General features: G+C 36.1%; 1 protein-coding gene and 1 pseudogene across 1 annotated transcript; one reads left to right on the top strand and one right to left on the bottom strand.

The window, feature by feature from the left end:
• Window positions 1-2,247: 2,247 nt before the first annotated feature.
• LOC131737133 (sarcoplasmic reticulum histidine-rich calcium-binding protein-like) lies at window positions 2,248-15,328 on the top strand. The gene is made up of 5 exons (XM_059024269.1): window positions 2,248-2,420; window positions 2,991-3,037; window positions 3,188-3,281; window positions 8,174-11,274; window positions 13,136-15,328. Exons 1-5 carry the CDS (start codon window positions 2,375-2,377, stop codon window positions 13,217-13,219), a joined length of 3,372 nt encoding a protein of 1,123 aa, XP_058880252.1. The 5' UTR covers window positions 2,248-2,374; the 3' UTR covers window positions 13,220-15,328.
• A 147-nt stretch (window positions 15,329-15,475) lies between these two features.
• Window positions 15,476-25,221, bottom strand: LOC117403156 (tRNA (adenine(58)-N(1))-methyltransferase non-catalytic subunit TRM6-like; annotated as a pseudogene).
• Between the last annotated feature and the right edge of the window lie 5 nt (window positions 25,222-25,226).

The raw sequence follows: 25,226 nt of genomic DNA, 5'->3' as shown, positions 1-25,226 counted from the left end.
ACCTTCAGTCTCGTAATTTATGACGTCACAGAAACCCTAGATGAAATGATTTAACTTTATAAAATGGCTTGGATAAATTAAGTGCTGTGATTGGCTGAACAAGATCATATGACCGTGCGGTAATAATTGTATTACCGCACGTCTATGACATCATAGATCAACTTACTTACCTGATCTATTAAAATGATTACACCTTAATAGTAACAATTATCTAAACAGTGTTTCTGTAGGTAAAACTGTCAACATACAACTGAAACAGCATTTATTAAATCGCTCAACAATCTGTTGTTTTTTTTTCATCTCTGTCACTAAGAATTACACAAAAACTGACAAATATACTGTGGTATTTATTTAGTCAGAGAACAGAACAAAGAAAACTCAGTGTAGTAGTAACACTATTCAAAAGCCATCTGAGAAATCACTATGCAAGTCTCACTCAGCATGTAATATTCTTACGGCGTTTTTCGGTTTTTATTAAGTGTATTTTTCGGTGCTTATTTTGAGCTATTTTTGAGTTTTATGGAAATCGTTTTTTTTCGGGGCTTTCGTTTTTGATATACTACTGTATGAAATTAGTGTTTTCGGTTACTTTCCAAAATGCACGAGCGTGTGTGTGTGTGTGTGTGTGTGTGTGTGTGTGTCAAAATATGTATAGTAACTCGACAGTATTTGCACACTTAAATTGTACCTTCTTTTCTTTGCTGTCTTCCACAGCGAAATCCATATGGTCAAGGGCACATCTGTTTTTTTGTGTGTAGGCGTTTTTGTACATTTCGCCACAATTCTGTTTTAAATACTCCGTATTTTAAATCTGTAATACAGATTTAAATCCCGCTAGCAAACCTCCATCCATCTTGATTGTAATCTCGTTTTAAATCTCGCAAGCAGAGTCTCCAATAGAAATGTAGGAATGTGCTGTCACTCAGTAGTTGGGGCGAGTTTAAGTATTCAGAACGAATCGATACAAGTCAGGAAGGCTGGACATTGCCCAGCAACACTGGGAAATGTATTTATTATTATTTTTTTAGTGGGAAAAGGGTAAAGTCAACGTGATTAGATTAACCATTTGCACAGTTTTTCTGGTGTTTTCCGGTTTTCATTGGCTATCGACCAATTTAATTTTTTTGTATCGGTTGTGTTTTATCAGGTTTTATCGGTTAAAACAAAAAAATTAACATGATATATATATCATACCAGAATAGCACATTGTTTATGCCTGAAAATATTCCTCTTTTTAAACAATACTGTATTAGGCAGGCTTTAATGTAATTCAGAGAAGCCACCTAGCTTGTTCAAGTCAGCAGTCCTTAGCAAGAATACTTTAAATAAAATAAATAGGGCCAGTCAAAGTGTTGATACTGCTAATAATAAGGAAAGAAATTTGATTTTAAAACGTTGGTTAGTACTAATTAAGGATTTAATAAACAAATGATCTTATTATAGAAACCAAACATAACAATGCAATCCTCTTGAAGATGGGTGGAAGTTTAATTGTTTAACATTTTGTTTAAATGCTTAGAGTAATCTTTCTGATTACTTACTAGCTTCAAAGTTATTATGCTGTTCACTCTTGTTAAAATTGTTTACTTTGGGGATACAATGAATGTGTGACATGATGTTAATTGTTCTGATGACTGTACAGATTTCTGACAGACTAATTTTCAGCTCTAATGATTCGTATTCATCTAATGATGAATGTAATTTGTATACATTTTATATAACAAAAAAGAAGAAAATACAAAAATAGCAGGTCCACAATCGTAAAACAAACATTATATTATACAATATATATTTTTAGAACCTTTTAAGGTTAACCCACAGTACAGTAAGGTTAACCCAAGGAAAGTGAAGAGGAGGAAAAATATTTTTAACCTTTTAAGCCCTGTCTTCTGAGCACATAGACATATTTCTTTTAAGAACGTGTAAATATATGCAAACGTTTAGTGTTTCCAATGTTATATTATATTTCACCTGATACTGTATTTTTCGATTTACACAAAATGTAATTCATCAAAGATGTAGGATGAATCGATTAAAATCATTACTATATATCGAAAGGTAATCCGTCAATCAAAAATATTCATAAATATGTGTAAGAAAAAAAGTTGGTTAATTTGAATATGTAGCCGTATTCTTCTCCTGGTCTACAAGACGCAGATCTCTGATAAAACAGAGCTGCCTACGTAACACTTTCCTGTGCCTCCCCCTGGTTTATATAAAAGCTCAAGAAGCGGAGCTGCTTTTATGAGCTGGAGACCATCGCGCTGTGCAGTCACAGTGGAAGCAGACGCAGCGCTTGTTGGTTCGTTACTAGTGAAATCTTAGGAAAAAATCCAGATCGTACGAGGAAGAGGAAGAACTGCGCTGTACCATTATGAAGCTCTCAATTCTTGTTGCTGTCTTTTTATCTGTATTGGGAGGTAAGCACGTTTTTTTTTAGCTAAACTAAATCCAACTAGACTAAAAAGTTCGGTTTTGATTAAAACTGACGCACGCGGTTTCAGCACCGTGGACAGCGTTTGAGATTTTTCAGATGGCTATTCCGCATTGGAGGGAGAGACTGCAATTGTGTTTTAATGACCGTTCAGAATGTCCAATGCTTATACGTTTCGTAGTAGTGCACGCATTTTCAGTTTTTGCTATTATTATTATTATTATTATTATTATTATTATTATTATTATTATTATTATTATTATTAAAAAAAGGTTATCTTCTTATTGAACAGTATTTGTCAGTAACATCACAGCCAAGATTGTCCTGTTATGAATACAGTAACTTAGCGCGTGTTATAGGTGACGAAAAACTGGAATGAAAAAGCTTATTGTGCTACGTTTTTATTATTTATGAATGTTTCCAAGAATATAAATAATATACTGGTCCAAGAATCTAACTTTGTGTACAATTCACACAAATCGTATTTGAACATCAGTTGTTTGGTATATTATATGGAGGCATATTCTAAACAGTTAATTGTACGTCTATTTGGCAGTTATCACACCTGTTCCAGTTGGGAAGGAGGGAAGAAGAGAGGACTTGGTACGTGTGAATTCTACTACTGCCAGTGTTACATTTTGCATATTATAGACTGATACATAGTTATGCTTTTAACAATGTTAAGTTTGTTTTGGTAAATTCTAAAGGAAAATATTCTATTATGTTCTAAAATATGTTTTAAACATGTAATAGGTGACCCGATGTATCGTCGAAGTCTTTTCCAATGCACTTTCCAAACCAAACGCTCCTCTTGTTGATCCAGCATGCAAAGAAATTCTAAAGACAAGTAAGTTCTAATCCTTTCCCGATATACACAGCATGTTTTTGAATATCCAATTTGACTGTTTGTTTGAGATTTTCAAACACTGGCCCAACTTGCAAGGTAAATATTAAGCCTAGTGATCAACGCTTTGTTTTGTTGTGATCCTAGTATTTTCTGTTATGAGGACTAATAAACGAAAACAAAAACGGCGAGGTGTTTTTTTTCTACAATGCCCCCTTTTCTGAAACATTTTGAAGAGTTTACTTTAATTAAATGTTTTTTTTTCACTTGCATGCACATCTAAAAAAAAAAGCGGAAGTAAACCACAGTAATTATATTACTTTATGAAAATGTGTCTTTTACCATTTTGTTTCTTGTGCAAAAACCACAATACCAGGGATAAAATAACATAAAGTCTACTTTTATACTGTTTCTGCCTGAAACATAGTTTTCTGGAATAGATCATGGTAATTAATCTACACAGAAACACAACACATTATTGTACGATAAGTAATAAGTACAAAATAAATAAAAGAAACAGGGATATATGTTCTAATCCAAGGCTATTATTGTAGCATGGCCAGGTGGTGTTGTAGGTTAGTATCCAGGGTCTGGAAAGTATGGGGATGATTTCGGAGAATATTATGGAGATTAAAATGGCCAAGTCAAGTGCATCGTTAGTAGCAGTAGTAGTGCCTGTTACATAATAAATTTGAGGGGTAATTTTAGCCCCTATTGTGCATTGTTTGACATAGACCTTTTTGTATCATTTTTTTCATAGCACAGTTGTTTTTTTTATACCATTTTTTATAACAGCATCCTTTTTTAGGATATATATATATATATATATATATATATATATATATATATATATATATATATATATATATATATATATATATATATATATATATATATACACAGACGTGCTCAAATTTGTTGGTACCCCTCCACAAAAAACTAAGAATGCACAATTTTCTCTGAAATAACCTGAAACTGACAAAAGTAATTGGCATCCGCCATTGTTTATTCCATATTTAATAGAAATCAGACTTTGCTTTTGACTTTTTTATTCAACATAATATTGTAAATAAGAAAACAAATGAAAATGGCATGGACAAAAATGATGGGACCGCTAACCTAATATTTTGTTGCACAATCTTTAGAGGCAATCACTGCAATCAAACGTTTTCTGTAGCTCTCAATGAGACTTCTGCACCTGGTAACAGGTAGTTTGGCCCACTCTTCCTGAGCAAACTGCTCCAGCTGTCTCAGTTTTGATGGGTGCCTTCTCCAGACTGCAAGTTTCAGCTCTTTCCATAGATGTTCGATAGGATTCAGATCAGGACTCATAGAAGGCCACTTCAGAATAGTCCAATGTTTTGTTCTTATCCATTCTTGGGTGCTTTTAGCTGTGTGTTTTGGGTCATTATCCTGTTGGAGGACCTATGACCTGTGACTGAGACAGAGCTTTCTGACACTGGGCAGTACGTTTCGCTCCAGAATGCCTTGATAGTCTTGAGATTTCATTGTGCCATGCACAGATTCAAGGCACCCTGTGCCAGGCGCAGCAAAGCAGCCCCAAAACATAACCAAGCCTCCTCCATGTTTCACTGTAGGTATGGTGTTCTTTTCTTTGAAAGCTTCATTTTTTCATCTGTGAACATAGAGCTGATGTGACTTGCCAAAAAGCTCCAGTTTTGACTCATCTGTCCAAAGAACATTCTCCCAGAAGGATTGTGGCTTGTCAATATGCATTTTAGCAAATTCCAGTCTGGCTTTTTTATGTTTTTCTGTCAAAACTGGAGTCCTCCTGGGTCTTCTCCCATGGAGCCCACTTTCGCTCAAAAAGCGACGGATGGTGCGATCAGAAACTGACGTACCTTCACCTTGGAGTTCAGCTTGTATCTCTTTGGCAGTTATCCTTGGTTCTTTTTCTACCATTCGCACTATCCTTCTGTTCACTCTGGGGTCGATTTTCCTCTTGCGGCCGCACCCAGGGAGGTTGGCTACAGTTCCATGGACCTTAAACTTCTTAATAATATTTGCAACTGTTGTCACAGGAACATCAAGCTGCTTGGAGATGGTCTTGTAGCCTTTACATTTACCATGCTCATCTATTATTTTCTTTCTGATCTCCTCAGACAACTCTCTCCTTTGCTTTCTCTGGTCCATGTTCATTGTGGTGCACACAATGGTACCAAACAGCACAGTGACTACTTTTCTCCATTTAAATAGGTTGAATGACTGATTACAAGATTGGAGACATGTGTGATACTAATTAAATAAACTAATTAGTTTGAAATATCACTATAATCCAGTTCTTTATTATCTTTTCTAAGGGGTACCAACAAATGTGTCCAAGCCATTTTAGAATATCTTTGTAGAATAAGCAATAATTCATCTCTTTTCACAGCTTCTTTGCTTTATTCTATGACATACCAAAGGCATGCAAGTATACATGATAAAATAGCTTTTAATTTCATCACTTTTCAGGAGGAATGAAGCATTATTTCAATGAGCTGTAAGGGTACCAACAAATTTGAGCATGTCTGTATATATATATATATATATATATATATATATATATATATATATATATATATATATATATATATATATATATATAAACAAAACTCCCTCTCTACAGCAGTTACTGCATAATGTAATATTTCTTAATGCTTGTCATTTAAGATTTAAGTGTTATATTACAGTACACAGCTGAGTGATACATGTAGAGGATACAAAGCTTTCAGTATTTTCAGCTTCTTTGTTTATGGTGATTTGGTTGTAGTTGTTCAGTTATTTTTTAAGGCTTATTTTGTATTTATAAATGTATCGTGTACCAATATGTATACATTTTTTTAAGTATTTATTCATTGACACTCAAATTGTCTCCATTTTTAAAATCTTTACTCTTGGCTGTGCATATGAGTGCCTGCACTTTTTTTGTTGAGAATTACACCCCTGAAGATACCTATTGTATTCACAGCAGACCTATTAATAGCCTAATGTTAATGACAGCAGTTAAAACAAAATCGACCATTACATTAAAATCCATTACAAATCAATTATAAATAGGGCTTCTGATTTTGGGTTTTAACCGATAAAACACTGCCGATACAAAAAATAAAATAAAAAATGAAATCAGTGTATAGCCAATATACACCGGAAAAATACAGGAAATGGTTACTCAATTCACATTGACTTCACTCCTTTTATATACAAAAACTACTACTACTACAACTACTACTACTACTACAACAAAAACAACTGTTTCCCAGTGCAGCTGTGCAATGTCCCTCCATCATTGATTTGTTTTAAATACTTTAAACCCACCCAACTATTTCTATTGGAGACTCTGCTTGCCAGATTTAAAACGAGATTACAATTAGAAGGCTGTATTACAGTTAGATAGAATAAAACAGAATTGCAAATTGTGGTGAAATGTAAAAAATACATACATGACCATAATGATTTTGTTGTGGAAGACAGCAAAGGAAATAAGGTACAACTTAAGTGTGCAATTACTGTCGAGTTACTATACATATTGTGACAGAAAAAAACACCCAAGCATTTTTTAAAGTAACCAAAAACAATAACTGCATACAGTATATAAAAAGCTAAATAAAACTCGAAAATAGCTAAAAATAATCACTGAAAAATGAAATGAATAAAAACCAAAAAAAAAACAGATGCCCTACTTATAAACCACCTAGTATAGACTACATAAAAAATAAAGTGTTTTTTTTATTTTCAAATGCACTGCTTCTTAAAAGACTGAAACCGGATGACATCTCTTTAAAACACTAATATGTGGTATAATATTAGCAATCATCTTTTTTTTGTCTTGGGAAGGGTTTAGGATTCTGTGTAGCAGTCAAGATGGGGGAAACAGTTTTATTTATACTATTGCAGTATTTTTCCAAACTGGCTAGAAATGTGAAACAGGTAGACAAGGTTCCAGTATGTTTTCTTTTGTTTAAATATAACTATGTATGGAGAATGGAGGGGGTGTATTGTATATTTTAGTGAGTAAAATACCAAAGGAACTTTTTAGAGGATGCATAAAGGACTGCATTCTTTACTTCTGATAAGGTATTTCATTGAGACACTATAAAAGACCATAATCAAAACATCAGCCATAGTATTACAAATAGTATAGAATTTCACACCCTAGAGCAAAATCTATTTTATAATTTATGGAAGTGCATTTTTGTTACTTACTTTAAAGCCATCCAAAGCTTTGTCTAAGAAGTATAGTATAGTATATTTTGATTCTTGGTAATATACTGAATTTGTTTTTACATTCATAAAACCAAATGCAGTATGATAATAATATATAGATGCTTATTATTGTTGAATATTGAAGAAGACAATATGTTGTTCAAATGTATGATTACTGCAGTTACTGCAGTTTTCTGCAATGCAACCCAAAAAAACACATTATTTGGTTGTGGATTGAATTGTATTCTGTAGAGGAAACCATCCTATACATTTGTCTGCCATTCTAGCTTCAATTACTGCTCCGCGGCACAGTATGGGGTTATTTTGAGTTTGGTTTAAGACAGTTTGACGATTTGTTTTGTTCATGGCTAGAAGAAAATACTGTATAATGACTACATAAAATAGGTGCACTTAATATCTCTGGGTATGTTAGGCACAGACGGTAATTCCTGGAATCTTGTGCTTAATCAGTTTTATGACATTAATGAAGTATGTAAAAAAAAAGGTCTTTCCAGACAGTAACATTACCGCAGCATTTTAATTTGGTTTTCTTAAAACCAAATGCACAATACATGCTAAAGATGTTATCCCATCTCACTGGACTGGTAATGATGATAATAGAATTACAGCCTATTTATGTACATGGTTCCTTTTATTATTGATGGAATTAATTTATTGTTTATGATCAGGTGCAAAACATGAGATGACGGAAAAGAAGAGTAATGAAGAGCTTGTGAATTTTGGGGATTTTGGCAACCATAAACAAGAACCTGAAGAGGAGTTAAAGAGATATCTGGAGGAGCCTAACCTAAAGGAGAAAGAGTTGGAGGAAAAAAGAAGCTTTCAAGATGACGAGGATCAAAGACATGTCAAAGAGAGCGAGGAGAAACGACACCACACAGCAGACAAAAGAAGTGAGGAGACCAGCAGTCAAGAAGAAAAAATGCACTATGATGCGGAAGACAAAAGGCATTATTCAGACAGTGAAGAAGATGAAATCAGAAAACGTAACCACCATACAGAAGTTGAAGAAAAGAGACATACAAGTGAGGAGTATCCTCTGGATCTGAGTGAGGAGTTGGATAAAATATCTCATCATGGTCATAATAAGAGAAGTGGGGAGGAATCTATTGAAGAGCAGGCTCATGGGGAGCATGATCAGGAGATGAGATCAGAAGAAGAGGAGAGCGATGCAAGAGAAAAACGCAGATACAGAAGTCACAGACACTATCATAGAAAACACAAAAGGAACTATTCCTCTGAAGAAAAGAGAAGCAAAGAGTCAGACGAGTCTAACAAGTCTAAAGAGGAAGACGACAAACGACGCCACAACGAGATTAGAAATTTTCCAGAGGGAAGCTATGAAGAGTGGTCAGATAAGAGACATCATTCTGAAGAAAAGAGACACCACACTGCTGAGAAAAGACACCAACCTGAAGAAAGTGATGAAGATGATGAAGAGCAGAAACATCACCAAAAGGAAAATAGACATTATTTTGAAGAAAGTGAAGAAGAGAAAAGGCAGCACAGTTTTGAAAAAAGACACCATTCCAAGGAAAGTGAGGAAGAAGAAAAACACCACCACAGTGAAGACAAGAGACGCCATTCTGAAGAAAATGAAGAGGAAGAGGCAAAAAGACACCATGAAGAAAAGAGACAGGTCTCTGAAGTAAGAGAAGAGGAAAAAAGACACCATTCTGAGGAAAGTGAAGAGGAGGAGGAAAAGAGACACCATGAAGAAAAGAGACACAATTCAGAGGAAAGTGAGGAGGATGAAGGGCACCATGGCTTTGAGGAAAGACACAATTCCAAGGAAAGCAAAGAGGAGGAGGAAAAACTACACCATGAGGAAAAGAGACACCATGAGGAAAAGAGACACCATGAGGAAAAGAGACACAATTCAGAAGAAGGTGAAGAGGATGAAGGGCGCCATGACTTTGAGAAAAGACACAATTCCAAGGAAAGCGAACAGGAGGAAAAACGGCACCATGAGGAAAAGAGACACCACAAAGAAAAGAGACACCATGAGGAAAAGAGACACAATTCAGAGGAAAGTGAGGAGGATGAAGGGCACCATGGCTTTGAGGAAAGACAGAATTCCAAGGAAAGCAAAGAGGAGGAAAAACGACACCATGAGGAAGAGAGACACCACAAAGAAAAGAGACACAATTCAGAGGAAAGTGAGGATGATGAAGGGCACTATGGCTTTGAGGAAAGACACAATTCCAAGGAAAGCAAAGAGGAGGAGGAAAAACTACACCATGAGGAAAAGAGACACCATGAGGAAAAGAGACACAATTCAGAGGAAGGTGAAGAGGATGAAGGGCACCATGACTTTGAGAAAAGACACAATTCCAAGGAAAGCGAAGAGGAGGAAAAACGACACAGTGAGGAAAAGAGACACCACAAAGAAAAGAGACATGATTCAGAGGAAAGTGAGGAGGATGAAGGGCACCATGACTTTGAGAAAAGGCACCCTTCCAAGGAAAGTGAAGAGGAGGAGGAAAAACGACACCATGAGGAAAAGAGACACAATTCAGAGGAAAGTGAGGAGGATGAAGGGCACCATGACTTTGAGAAAAGACACAATTCCAAGGAAAGCGAACAGGAGGAAAAACGGCACCATGAGGAAAAGAGACACCACAAAGAAAAGAGACACAATTCAGAGGAAAGTGAGGAGGATGAAGGGCACCATGACTTTGAGGAAAGACACAATTCCAAGGAAAGCGAAGAGGAGGAAAAACAACATCATGAGGAAAAGAGAAACAATTCAGAGGAAAGTGAGGAGGATGAAGGGCACCATGACTTTGAGAAAAGGCACAATTCTAAGGAAAGTGAGGAGGAGGAAAGACGACACCATGAGGAAAAGAGACACCACAAAGTAAAGATACACAATCCAGAGGAAAGTGAGGAGGAAGAAGGGCACCATGAAGAAAAACAACACCATTCAGTTGAAAGCCGTCACCATGAACTAAAGAGAAGCCACTCTGAGGAAAGTGAAGAGGAGGAAGAAAAGCGCCACTACAGTGAAGACAAGCACCAGCACTCTGAAGAAAGTGAAGAAGAGACACAGAAACATCACAGTCAAGAGAAGAGACATCATTCTGAAGAAAGTGAAGAGACAGAGAAACAACATCACAGTCAAGAGAAGAGACGTCATTCTGAAGAAAGTGAGGTAGTGAAAGAAAGCCCAGAAGGATACAGGATTCGTGAAGATAAAAGGCAATACCTTGGAGAAGATAGTGATGAGGAGCTAAAAAAGAGACACCATCCTTATGAGAAGGCACATTATAGTGAGGTAGAAGAAAATAAGCACCATGGCGAAGATAAGAGATTTCAAAGTCAGGAAGGGGAGGAAGTGCTAAGACACATTCAGAAAAAGAAACATATGGGAGAAGATGAGGACAAAAGGTTAGCTGGTAATTCCAGTCCCTACCACAAGGAGGTATGGTGGGAGAAACATAATGACAAAAGAGAAAATCTAGAAAATGAAGAGGAAAGACACCAGGAAGAAAAACGTCATTACCCAGAGGCTGTAGAAGACGACTGGTGGGACAAGAGGAGCGACGGTATGGAATATGGACACCACGGATATGAGGAGAAACGGAACAACCTTCTGACCCATCCCTTTCAAGAGAAAAGGCCATTCTCTGGTAATAGAATAGATGAACTAGCAAAGCTTTTGAATTACAAGAAGGCAGTTGACTTTCTTTCTGAGGAGAAGAGAAGTCATCATGAGTTTCAGGAAGAAAAGAAAAACCCTCATCAGAGGCCATTCACGCAAGAGGAGGTAAGATGATTTTTTGTGCACATATAAACATTAGATTCATTTGATTTTAATAAAAACATATTGTATGTTTGTGAGAGGCGAAGACAATTGATAAGACAAACAAAAAAAAAGTTCAATGCAAGAAAACGGGAAACCAATACATAGGAAGTTCTAAAGCACAGTTCAGTGTTTAAACTCACGAAATATAGAAAAGGGTGCATGTTGTGCTAGTCCAGTGTATCACTTATACAGTGTTTGGATGTAAAAAAATTATATAAAAATGATTTACCTATTAATATTGCCATGATATGGACATTAACTACGTGTATACTCAATGGAGATTTTTGAACAAAGACATTTGGTATAACCATTTATATTGAAAACATTAAACAAACAAAAAAACATAGGTAGATAACATTAAAAATCTCTTTGGGGATATAGAATTGGTATACTCTCCTCTACTGGTGAAATACTTCTACTACAGTAAACATGAAAGAACATGAAATATATATTATTATTATTATTTTTTTAAATAAGTGTTATAATTTATATATCATACACCTCTACAATGCTGCACACCTTATCTATGATAGTTTCAATACACAGTATTCAGTACTCACCTAATTTAACATTTAGGTGTTTAATAAGTTTGCAACCTTATAAACCTATGATGAAAATACCAGAGCTATGGGTATTTCTTGTACAATCCCTCCCCCCTTTAAATGCCAGTTTTGTTATTTAGACTTTAAGTAGATGTAAGAAGCAGCAAGAGTGTGCTTATTTTACATTCTACAACTTGAACTGTCTTTAGGAACTGTCATCACAGAAAGTTAAAATATGGACAAAGTCAATAATCCGACAAATGCATTATATTTTTAGTTGGAAGATGACCTGCACCTTTAGGTTACTATTGTTTCTGTTGACACCAGGACTGTCGCTGTAACTGTTTAACAATGTATTTTTGTTAGAAAAAGTAAAAGGAAGATACACAGCTCAGTTCCTATTGTGCTCCCTTGATAAAAGTTTAGGGCACTGGGCCTTTGCCTCTGAGACCCAGGGCTGACTTAATTCTAGGTCTAAATGCCACACTGTTAATTTCCATCTGACTGATTCTATTGTTTTTTGAAGTTTATATGCTATAACAGTCACACTAATTGGCATCTAATTAGGCACTGATAGTGTGAAAAAGGAAAAAAATTGTCATTTAGGGAAATCTAAAGATCATGCACGCTTATGGAAGATGGAGTTTATTCACTGTACAGTACATTAGTGAGACTGTAGGGAGTTCAGTACTGTCAAAAGTTGACAACAGGTCTTAAGGACATGTCATTCTGCTTGTCCATCCTATGCCCATTTAACAGCATACCATTTGAAAAATTGGATTTCCGACTAAAAAATATCAGTAATAGTGTATTGATTGCTTATGTACACTCCTCTGTGACAACTAGCAAACTGGTGGTTGAATCAAAGTGGGCTATCTTCCTCATTTGCTCTTTTGGCCTCAATGGTAATGCACTTGAAATAAGGACAGTCCATGTTTCAAAGCTCTCCTGATGGGCCAATTAATATGAAACAGCAGTCTTCTTTCTGTCATTACAGTTGAGGTCTTAGAATACTTTACTATACTACAATATAACAAAACTGTAGCCCATTGATTCAGACAGACATAAAGATTACACTACCGGTACCTCAGAAAATGCAGGGCTGTGCAACGTTTCATACATATGATTTCATAATAAAAATGGGTTTACTCAATTCACCAAAAATCAAGTTGAGGTAGTTTTGTGAATACGGCATTGTGGTAATGGACCCATGCCAGTTACCAGAGCAAGTTTTCAGGCCATTAACATCATTTTTTTTTTCTTCCTAATTAAATTCCCAGGAGAAAGAACTTCAGAACCTGGCATCCATGGACCTACAGCTGCAGAAAATAGCAGAGAAGCTTCATGAAAACCGTAGAGGGTGAAAAGAGATGAATGCTACTGTGCACTCCAAAGCTATTCGGAAAATGAATGAGTGTAGAAGATAAAATAGTAAACCTGCGTGGTTGTTATATACACAACAAAACAGAAAATAACTACTGTCTACAACATGTAGTGCTTCATGCACACTGGATATATTTGTAGTGTGCAGTTTTAATGTTATTAACTGGCATGAGAATTATTTAGAAAATATAGACACGTTTTCAGCCTGTGCACTAACTACCAATAACTATCGTGAAGTGATTGTTTCTGTTCTTGAGATATCTGTTTCAGAGTTTGCAAACAATAAAATCCAACATTCTGGGACCAAACTTTTTTTTTTTTGGGAAAAGTTTTTTTATTAATCATGACACAGACCCTAAAAAGAGTATTATATACAAATACACATACATACAGTACTTAGTAAATACCCTGGTATCTCTGAATAGATAATTGTCTCCTCTAAAAAAAACATACAAAATATTTTTATTATTATTATTATTATTATTATTATTATTATTATTATTATTATTATTATTATTATTATTTATTTCTTAGCAGACGCCCTTATCCAGGGCGACTTACAATTGTTACAAGATATCACATTATTTTTTACATACAATTACCCATTTATACAGTTGGGTTTTTACTGGAGCAATCTAGGTAAAGTACCTTGCTCAAGGGTACAGCAGCAGTGTCCCCACTGGGAATTGAACCCACGACCCTCCGGTCAAGAGTCCAGAGCCCTAACCACTACTCCACACTGCTGACCCATGAGCAAGACATGTCACAGGTAGAATGGTACTCCAAACTATTCGTTTTCTAGGAAAGCAGTACAACTGGGGATGGGGAGTTTGTTGCGGGATAACTTCACTCAGACTTGTTCACTAAATACCTTGGTATTTAATTGACTCCTCTTTAAAAAAAAAGATGATTATCTATTCAGAGATACCAGGGTATTTAGTAAGGGGTCACAGTAAGGAAACATGGGCAATACAATCCCCACCACTAGTCTTGCAGTACCTCGTTTGTTGTTTCCAAACTTTTGAACCCTACCAATATATATGTGTGTGTGTGTGTGTCCTACTTTTCAGCTTTAGTACCATTTTGAACCTTCACAGATTATTGTGGAGTTGAAGTTTATATCGCTGATTTGGGTTTGCAGCCACTCAAGTCCCTCATTTTTGTGTGTTGTTACAGGAATTATAAAAATGCTTTCCTTTCTCATCCCCTCTGGTCTATGAATGCAGACCTTTTAAAAGCATTTCCCTAGAAAAAGCAATGAAGAAATAATGCAGTAATAAAGCAGTTAGCTAACCAGTAATGCCAGGGTGCAGCAAACAAAAAGGGTCACCTTTCTTTACAAAATAGTGATACATACTCTGTCTAATATTGTGATATCACTAGTCACCAGTGGCAGATAATATCTCTTCAACTGACTTTAAATACAAACTAAGCTGTCTAGCAAAGTATAATTAATGGTAAGTTCTGTAAAACAATCGTTCTCATTTGTCTTCACTTGGCCACTGCAGGGATCATGGGAGGTGGAAGAATAGTGCACTTAGTCTGCATTTTTAATGCTGTAATAAGCCACTCCACTGAAAACTCATGACAGGCATTTCTTACAATTAAAACTGCAGTTCCAAGGGATTTGTTGATACTTCATATGAATGAAGTATAACCTAAAGTCCATGCAATATAAAATGATATACACCACTATAGCTGGACACATTCAATAAGCATTCATAAATAAAGACTGACATAGTTCCCCTGTCAAGTTTATGTCTTTGCTCCAGCTCTATTGTAAAGGTGCTAAATCAGTTAATTATTTAATTTTACCAATAAAAATAAATGTACTTCTGCACCCGTGAATTAATTTTCAGAATTATGAGCACAGCTGAGCTGAAGACAGACATGCAATAGCCACATTGTTTTAATGAATTAGAGTTTGGTATTTAAGCTTTGCTGGGAACATTTCGTTTTTTTACACAATTACGAACAGAATTATTAACTGTACCTGAAGCATGTTGCTATAAAGGATGCACAAGGTCTATTTAATTGTGTTAATTATGTATCTGGATCATGCTGTGGAATAAATTTGTTCCTGATTACAATACTGTTGTGAAAAACCGTGCTTGATTACTGTTGATGAAAGGGTGTTACAGTGTCCTCGCTGACTAGCAGCTCACAAGCAATCTCAATAATTATTTGTGATACAATTCATCTTTACCTTTCAAGGAACGACTAAGAAATCAGCGAACTTCAATATAAGTTAATTTTATTTGTGTGTCCTACATATACAAGGAAACACAAAAAATAGATTTTCTCCTGTGTAACTAAGCAGCACTGAAAAAAATACAATTAGCAAAATTAACTTTCAGTGTCTTGCAGCTTCTGTCTCTTAGGTGCTGGTTCTTCAGTTTGTTGAGGTCCCAAAGACTTGGCAGGATCCATTTCAACAGTCATTCCTGACAAAATATAACCTCCTCCACCGCTCATCAGCAGCATTGGATGAGTTCTATTAGGCAAAACCTTCAAAAATAGAAATTAAAACACATTAATGTGATATTTGCAGTTGTTCTTAATTGAATACATTTTTCTATAATTATGAAGGCTGTTACTGCACTTTATAGTTCCATGGTGTGCCTGTATGTCATGTGACAAAGATAATTGATGGTTTTTAGCATTGACTGCAAGGTTAGAATTAAATAACTGCAGTAATAGTAAAACAAATAAATACATAAAAATAAATAGTTAGAGAATGAAAAAAAAAGAGATGGTAATTGATATTTTACTCATTAATTTATTAGCTGTGTTAAGCACATGTAAAGTTTCCTACACCTCTTTCTATTATGATCAATACTTTTATTGCCATGCATCTCCAAACTTAATATTCACTCTTTAAAGACGCACCTGATAATGTCGTAGCCAGGTTTCAGATAAATGGAGGCCGATAACCCCATCTCGTTCATGAAGCTTTGGGTAGCACTCCATTAAAGGCTAAAATAAAAAGATGAACATTAGATAAGTTCTGTTGCAAATTTAAGGTCACATTAAGAAAATATTCAACAGAAATTACCTCTTTATGCTGGCAGTAAATGACAAACGGTCAAGATGGGGCTACAAGTTTCAGTAAAGACAGCACCAGAGGAGTAGGGTGGAACCAACTAGCTATAACCAACCTGCAAAACAAAATAAAGTGTTTAATGCAACTTGTAAAAGGAAAATCTAATTGGATGTTAGCCTTGGTAACTGTGGATTGTGAAAGGATATTCTCACATGTAAAATAAAAGTACCATATTCCTTCAAATTTAAGACGTAGCTCAAATTTCCCACCCTAAGTTTGAGAAAAAAATAAAACAGCAAATAAAAAATAAATTTACAAAGATACAATCTCAATTGTGCCTATAAGAGAATAACAGAGGCAGTTTGTGGCCGTCTGCTGTCACACAGAGCATTACAGTTATGTGCTGCTTCTCATGTCCTGTCCTGGTTACTCGTACCTGTTTTTCTCACTTCTTGTGAACTGTGGTATTGCTTGGCATGTCGAAAAACACGGGGGTCTGATCAGCATTTCCGATCTGTCCAAGCTGGCACGGTTTGTTAGAACGGCACCTAATAATGAAACAACTGAAAATGTAAAAGCTTCTCTTCAACTCCTCAGGAAGCTAAAGACGGGTCTTTTTTGAGAAGAAAAAATTGGTTCAAAAAGTGCGTCTTAAATTCGAAGGAATACGGTACTTGTAGGTTCATCTGGTATTCTAGTTATACCACATATTTGCCTTTTTACATACCATTCAGATGGTTTTTAATAAGTGTGTTTTGAACTGCAAAGGAAAACATCTCCAGGGTTGGGAAGCATGAATAAATTATTCAAATGTAGCTCTTCACAGCGATTACGTTTCAATTATCCAGTTTATATATAATAAATATATACTTATATGAATAAAATTAATAAAAATGTCCCCAACCTTCTTTCCTTTTATTGAACAACCTATTGGTATTATTATTATTATTATTATTATTATTATTTATTTCTTAGCAGACGCCCTTATCCAGGGCGACTTACAATCGCAAGCAAATACAAATACATTCAAGTGTTACAATATAAGTCATACAATAAGAACAAGAAATACAATAATTCTCAAGTGTGACAAACCACAATTCAATAATACAGCAGATAATAGTGAAAGTTACATCAGGGTAGACATGCTTTTAGTCAATAACATGCTTTGACCTAGAAGACACTGCTGAGGTGAAATTATTATTATTATTATTTAACAGACACCTTTATCCAAGGCAACTTACAGAGACTAGGGTGTGTGAACTACGCATCAGCTGCAGAGTCACTTACAACTACGTCTGACCTGAAAGATGGAGCACAAGGAGGTTAAGTGACTTGCTCAGGGTCACACAATGAGTCAGTGGCTTAGGTGGGATTTGAACCGGGGACCTCCTGGTTACAAGCCCTTTTCTTTAACCACTGGACCAAATCTAAAGTAGCAGATATATGTTTGCTTTTTTAAATAACTTTGTAACAATTCTTGTGGATATATATGATAATTAATTTAAAACTAAATGATATGCACGATCTGGCAAAAGATTGCATGTGCATGATTTTCAGCGATGGCAACATCTAAGTATTATTATATATATATATATATATATATATATATATATATATATATAGAGAGAGAGAGAGAGAGAGAGAGAGAGAGAGAGAGAGAGAGAGAGAGAGAGAGAGAGAGAGAGAGAGAGAGAGAGAGAGAGAGAGAGAGAGAGAGAGAGAGAGAGAGAGAGAGAGAGAGAGAGAGAGAGAGAGAGAGAGAGAGAGAGAGAGAGAGAGAGAGAGAGAGAGAGTCACTGTTTTGGGATCGTAACCCTGTCTTCTAGTGCAGGAAATAATTTGCTCACAAATGGAATATATTTAAACAGGTTAGTACCTGTATATTTATTGTGTACAAGAAAAAAACAAAACAAAACCTAACTCCAATTTGAAGCGCTAATTAAACTTTTCACCCATCCTCAAACTAACACCGGACATCTACGCCGTTTACCAGCAAGCAAACACACAATCTTAAGTATTACAATACCTTTGTACAATCGTTTTTCTGGGTCTTTTCTCAGGTCTCAGCCTTAACACCGAACCTGATACATGCCCCAGCCCCACTTAAATACCTGTGCCAATTGTTAACAGGTGTTTGTTTAAAACACCTGTATTAAATCATGCTCGACCACGCCATATTCCTTTCACTGAGGATATAGGCTGTGCAGTAACTGCAAAACAACAAATTTACCATTGACTACTTTACCCAACATTCTGTTAAACAATCTTACCCATCAGCATTTCTTCCTAGTAATAAGGCATTAGCGTCCATATGTTTCTTTCCCTTCTCTTCCTGTTTTACTTTCTTTTCCTGAGCCTGCAAAATGTATACCACATGGGCCTGAATGAAAATCAACGTTTGCAGCACAACAAAAGCTCTACTTTGTGGCGGTGCCATAATTTTGATTTAACACTAGAACTGCCATGGTAGTCATTTTGACGGTTTTCACTTTTAAAATTTAAATTACTCTGCGTGTGTTAAAGATCCATGGTTGTCTGTTCTTGACTTTTCCTAAATATATGTATTAAATATACTGACGGCATTTGAAACTAAGAATCGCAAAATAAAAAAAAGTTATGAGCACTTCTACCTAGAACTGCCAAAAGTAGTCATTTTGACGGCTTGTTACAATACATGCTTTTATTAATAATATAACCTACAACACACTATTTTTTTTATATGTATACAAGCCAGTTTGTTATCTGTACCTCCACTGAGTTTACAGCAGTATGTATTTGAATAGACTATTGCTCTTGACGTCTAGATATGTTTTATCCAAATATCTATTGTAATCCTATCAATTACTTGCATAACTGCAGTCTGGCTGTCTACGTGAGCATATATAGTCTGCTGTATTATAATATTACTATTACAAGAAATCTTGATATTTTTGCGTTTTGATTTGAGAGCATCTACAGATATATTTGCCTTGGCATCAGAAATTTGGAACGACTTCGCTGAAAACAACATTGCCTGTTTCAAGCTAAACATACAACACTACATGGACAAGCAGCTGTTTCCGACAAAAGCACGGTGTTGCTGGACAAACAAACCTGTCAAATTTGGGATCAAGTTTTGGCAGGCAGCGGACCCTACCCCTACCTGTGCAAAGATGAAACTCGCCCGCTGGTCAGAGACTGGGTGACAATGTGTTGTCAAGTTGAAGAAAAAAAAACCAGGCTGGTTGCAACAATAAACAAAGATGAAAAGCGTTTCCACCATCTGCGCAAAACGTAGTACTCGGTGACAGCAATCACTGGTGTCCAGTTGCTGTATTTTACAATGTACTGGACGTGGCAGCCATCAATTCCTTAGTTTTGTACAATGAATGCACCGGGGAAAATATCAGTAGGAGAGATCTCTTATGATGCTAGCCACGGAGCTTTGGCAGAAACATTTCGATCAGAAAACTGCAAAGAGGCAAGGAAACACAGCTCAGCCTGGATACAGTGTGCATCAAGTGACACAAGCAACTGAAAATAATGCCAGGTAACTAAATGCATTAAAAATAAAACTTGTGATATCTGTGCCCAGTGTGAAAGAGCAGTATGTGGTAAATGCACACGACAAGTTGATGAGCATTACATCTGTGTGGATGGTGCGAATATGGGGACTACTTTGAAGTATGTTTCCCTCAATGCACATTCCCGTTACACAATCGGAACGGAGTTATTTTCTTTTTTATGTTATTTTTTATAATTATTTTGATTTTACAATTGTATATGTAGGCCTACATGTAACCAGTTTACAGCTGGTTACACAATATTTTGTTTTGAAATGTTTATTTTATTATAGTTTTTCATTTTTTGAAGTCGTGCTATGCAGTAGGGTAATGTGAAAAAAAGCCTTTTATGTTATTTTTGTAATTACTTCGTTTTCACAATTTTGTATGTATATATAGCAGTTTACACCTGTTTACACAATATCTTCTTTTGAAATGTTTATTTTATTATAGCTTTTCATTTTTTTACATCATGCATTATATGCGCTAATTTCGAAAATATAGCCTTTTATATTTATTTTTTCATTTAAATACAGTGTTTCTGCTATGCAAATGTTAGATATGATGTTCATAAATAAAACTTTTGAGTTGTATCTGATAGTTTGTGTTTCATTTTCATATCGAAGCTGTTTAAAATGTACCCGTCAAAATGACTACTGCTGGCGGTTCTAGGGTTAATCCAGGCCAGGGTCAATGTATATCAAGCAGTTTTAACTCTGGATTACATTTGGTATCATTTGTTAATTACCTGAATAATGAAAACAATGATCAAAAGAGAATGTCCTGTAGTATTTTACAGTATTTAAATATAAAATTGTGTCAACACAATCTGATGAATTATTTTCATAATTGCTTCAATAAAATGTTTTTGTGACATCACTCCAAAATCAGACTTTGGTTGTTAAAGACATCTGAAATACAAGACTGAAATACCCCTCTTACTTTATTGTCTCTCCGAGCAGCCAGTTCCCCTTTCTACTTATCTTCTGGTTCCTCAATGGTGACCATATCCACCTCTGGACTGGCCTGAGCACTACCTTTCTCGACCCCCCCCCGTTTTCTGGACAGAGTCTTTTGGGGCTTCCCTCCTTGCCCCTTTACTCTTGTCTACTGCAGACACAGTTTCTGTCTGATCTTTCTCAAGTGAGAGAGTTCCAGCAAGGAGGCTGTTCACCTTGCAGAGAGGAAACTCATAAAGTGTTTTATAAAAATGCTCTGGAAAGCCAAAACTATCTCCTCAATTCAATTTTAAAGCATTCCTCCATTTTCAGACTTGCAAGGGAGGCCATGTGTTGCTAGTTTCTTTTTAAAAAGTCTGAAGAAACATGTGTCATGTATACTTCGGATGAGGTAGAAAATATCAAAATGACTGTCAACGATTAAATCCTTAAACACTGATATGAGTTATACGTACAGGCAAATTAAATACTTTACCTTCCATTCGCTCCATGACAGCTCCCAAGACTAGCCCAGCACAGGTTTCAAACACAATTATTTTACTGCCAGCATGTATATTCCCTAGAGTCAGCATTTGTGCCAGAGTGTCATAATGTAGGTTACTGTGGAAGGGAGGTACATACAAACAAAAACAATAACTACAAATACAAAAGTACAGCTATAACAAATTTACTCTATAAGCAAAATCTGTAAAATGGCAGTACATTCTGCTCACACAACAACTTAAATCCAGCAGGGGCAGAGACTTGGGTAGAGACAGCTTGAGTTATCATACTTTATAGTCTCCATTTGTTTTAAAATTGAACACAGCCAACATTTAGGTCAGTGTATTTAGCAGAGTACAATTTGAAGCCTGTATAGACACTTTTGCAAATAAAAACACACCAGACTGTACAAAAAAAAACCAAAAAAAAAACCTCAAATTCAAGATTTCGGTTACAAGATTTTGCTTAGGAACACGTACCAGATTTTCCCAGGTTCTCTTCCATGGTACATCAGTGCCATGATACGAGTTGATGGCTTCAGGACTGTTATAGTATTATCATACCTGCAAAGACATATGCCACAGCATATTAGAGTAAGGTGCAGCCACTTTCCCAAAACCCACCAATTTGCTCACAAGCATTGTTTAGTTTTTTTCATCCAAGTGTGTAATTGTGAAATCAAATTTAGTCTTCTTGTACGTGAAAAGGGTTAGTCTTGTAAGATTCTAGGAAAGTATTGTAGCGTGCACGGGGGTAGGCAGCAGCAGGGCTGGTAGGTGATGTAATCACACACGAAGACATAAAACTGATATACGCTCCTTGCAAAGGAGCCGGCTCTTTTGTACAGCGGTATCGGCGCCATGCTTTAGTACAAGAGGTCCCAGGTTTGTGCCCGCCCTCCGCCTGTGTGTGGATTGTCTTGCCCTGTGTGATGCGCCTGCCTGCGTTAACCGAGATTGCTACAGTATTCTTAAAGCAGCCATGCACAAATACGTATTTATGGAGTTGCATTGATTGTAAACCTCCATGACATCCCACGACTACCTCAAACCACCCAAGTCCAAGATCTTTTGAAGACACTTAGATTTAAGTTTTTCCTACAATTCTCTCACAATGTTGGGTAGGTTAAATTAGCTTTTGGGAAATGGCCTCCTTTCCAGAGGCAGTTGTACTTTAAACATACTTTTTCTTTTTCTTCTTGATGTATTTCTCCTGTGCAAACTCCGTTTTGTCTCTAAATGTTGAGCTGTTTTCTATCAGTTGCTGCACAATTTCCTACAGGGTGAGAAAACAAAAACAGTCAATCATATAGCCTACGTTAAATGAACAATATCCAGGTATAGATATATACCCAACTAAGCACAGAACAAAAACAGAACGAGTTAGCAGAATGGCACCTCATAAGATATGAATATAGAGCTATGGCCAAAAGTTGCATCACCCTATAGAGTGAACTAATTCTGCTTCACAAAGTCAAATGAAACCAGATGAATAATGTTACGTTAACATATTGAATGACATACTGCTTTGTAGTTTTCCACATACTTACCGAAAAACTGACAATTGAAAAAATGTGACATTTCTACAGTAACTAATGTGCCATACACAATGCTCCCTCAGTATAACGCGGGTCTCGGGGGACACACAATATGAGCGATATAAACAAAGAGCGCCTGATTAAAATACAAAATAAAATAACTCCCTCTCTATAATGCATGTATAGTAAAGCAGAAATGTAACTTTCCGTGAATTAACCATGCACAAAGCACCATGTAATCAATGCTATATTTTTTTACAAAAAAAAACAAGTGGCTCTCACTCATGGATCATTTTAATTAGCCGTTTTTAAACTATAAATAGCCTGGCTAAACGGCGGTCAGGAGTTCAGTTCAAAGCAACAGACAAGCAAACCAAGTGCAAGAAGGAGAGCAGGTTGGGTGAAGGGAAGAGGGAATGGTCTCGCCCCAGGTTCGGCTGCCGAAGTGGGGCTGAAGCGTCTCGTCTCCTGGAGAAAGCTGCAGCTCCTCTCGCAGCAAAAAAAGTAAATACATTAAGAAAGATAACCACGTCATAGGCCTAATGTTTATTTAGTTATTAAACGAATGCTGAATAAGATGTCTGTGTTATAAAGTGCCAGCGCAGCTTTTCTTCAGTTTAGATACTATATCAAAAGGGAGATACAGAAACGGAAGTTAGACTGATAAGTTATTTACTGTAGAAATATGACATGAATCACTAGTATAGGGAATTGGGGGTCATGCTGCAGGAGCGTTATATCTGAGGCACGTTATAATCGAGAGCCTTATAGCGAGGCAGCACTATATATTATTCAATTATGGCTCAATCCTAAAATTCTAGGTGATGCAAAACTTTGACATATTTTAGGACTATGAATCCACTGCAGGGTTTAATAAAGCAAAATAATTATGTCAAAGAAAGATGCATTCACCTGCCCCTTTAGACCTTGCTCTTTTAAAGTCTCAATATCATCTCTTGTGAGTTTTTGGGATCTTCCATCATCGACAATGTTCCGATTGTCCATACCAGCTTCCTTTGTTTCTAAAATAAGTGCAGTGGGAAAATGAATGGCTGAAGATTTTTGTATTTCTTTTTAAGAAACAAACTCTATACTGACTATTAATTGTTTGTTCAATCTATCTTATTGTTGCAGTTCCTTACAATTTAAAAGTTACCTGAATGCTGAATACACACTGGGCCACATTTATAAAGTAGAAGGTGTTTTAGCATTGTGCTCAGCAATCATGGAAATCGTGTTACAAACCTATAGCAATTTCTAAAAGAGTTAACCATAAACACAGTAATGCCCCACCTAAATGTGCAAATTGAAATTACCTTTAGTATTTTCTTCAGGATTTGCTTTTAGTGCCTGAAGGGTTCCCTCAGCAGCAACCTCAAAATAAGTTCCATAGAGCTGGCCAATAGCATAATCGAGGTGCAGCCATTGTTTCTCAAAGATTATTTTCCTGTTTAAAACAAACAAAAAAAAAAACATCTGTTGATCAAGTGCAACAATTATTATAGCAGCATAATGAAATACTGTTGGGATTCTCAAACTGGGGGTTATAATGATTTCAAAACAACTCTAACTCCCATTATGTCAATTATATCCTTATCGAACATCTTGCTGCTGCATGAAGAAAACAGGTGGCATTTGTCCTTCACCGAATGAAGACAGAGCACGTCTAGGGTGTGGACACTTAATGAAAATGATGAATTTACATAAGAAAACATGACAAAATGGCACATTTTATAAGAAAACTAAAATTAAACGTACATAACGTGCGAAAATGACTACCATACTACTACGACTACGACTACGACTACTAGTACTAATAATAATAACAATTTTCCCATTCACCCCAAAAAAAAGTTACATAAAGAAAAAAAGCCTAATAGTTTTACATTTCAAATTTTGAGCAACATAACAGTAAGAAGGTCTTAAACGGTAACTATGTGTACTTCGAACAACAACAAAATACAAACACTGCTGCATTCTGCTTACTGGCGTAGTCATGATATACAGGACCGGACAAGGAAAACACATTTTTTAAAAGCTATATGGCTTCATAAATTACTGCTGCTAGAGTCCGCAAGATGTCATACTTTTCAACGCGTACCACATACTTAACTATGGGGATAGGGGCGGTACTAGTGGCATGCCTGCACTGCGTTACATAGATGGTTCAAAGTGTTTCTAAATTACCAGCACGATACATGTTTCTGCAAATGAACGTCTGAAACCCTAACTTTTAATTTGCACTTGCACGGCTTTGAACACATTTTCTCTCTTTAGGACCACATAATCTCCTTCCCTGATTGTGCGTTGACCAACGCTAAACTTCTCCATCACTGAATACATTCCTTTCCTTCTTTCTAATAAATTGAGGGTGAAGCACTACTCCCGTCTCCCACGTGTACAGCACTTCCTGTTGGATGTGCA

The sequence above is a fragment of the Acipenser ruthenus genome, chromosome 5, assembly GCF_902713425.1.
Source record: "Acipenser ruthenus chromosome 5, fAciRut3.2 maternal haplotype, whole genome shotgun sequence".
NCBI classification, from domain to species: domain Eukaryota; kingdom Metazoa; phylum Chordata; class Actinopteri; order Acipenseriformes; family Acipenseridae; genus Acipenser; species Acipenser ruthenus.
Note: the sequence above shows the minus strand (reverse complement) of the source record. Positions and strands in the feature narration are given on the sequence as shown.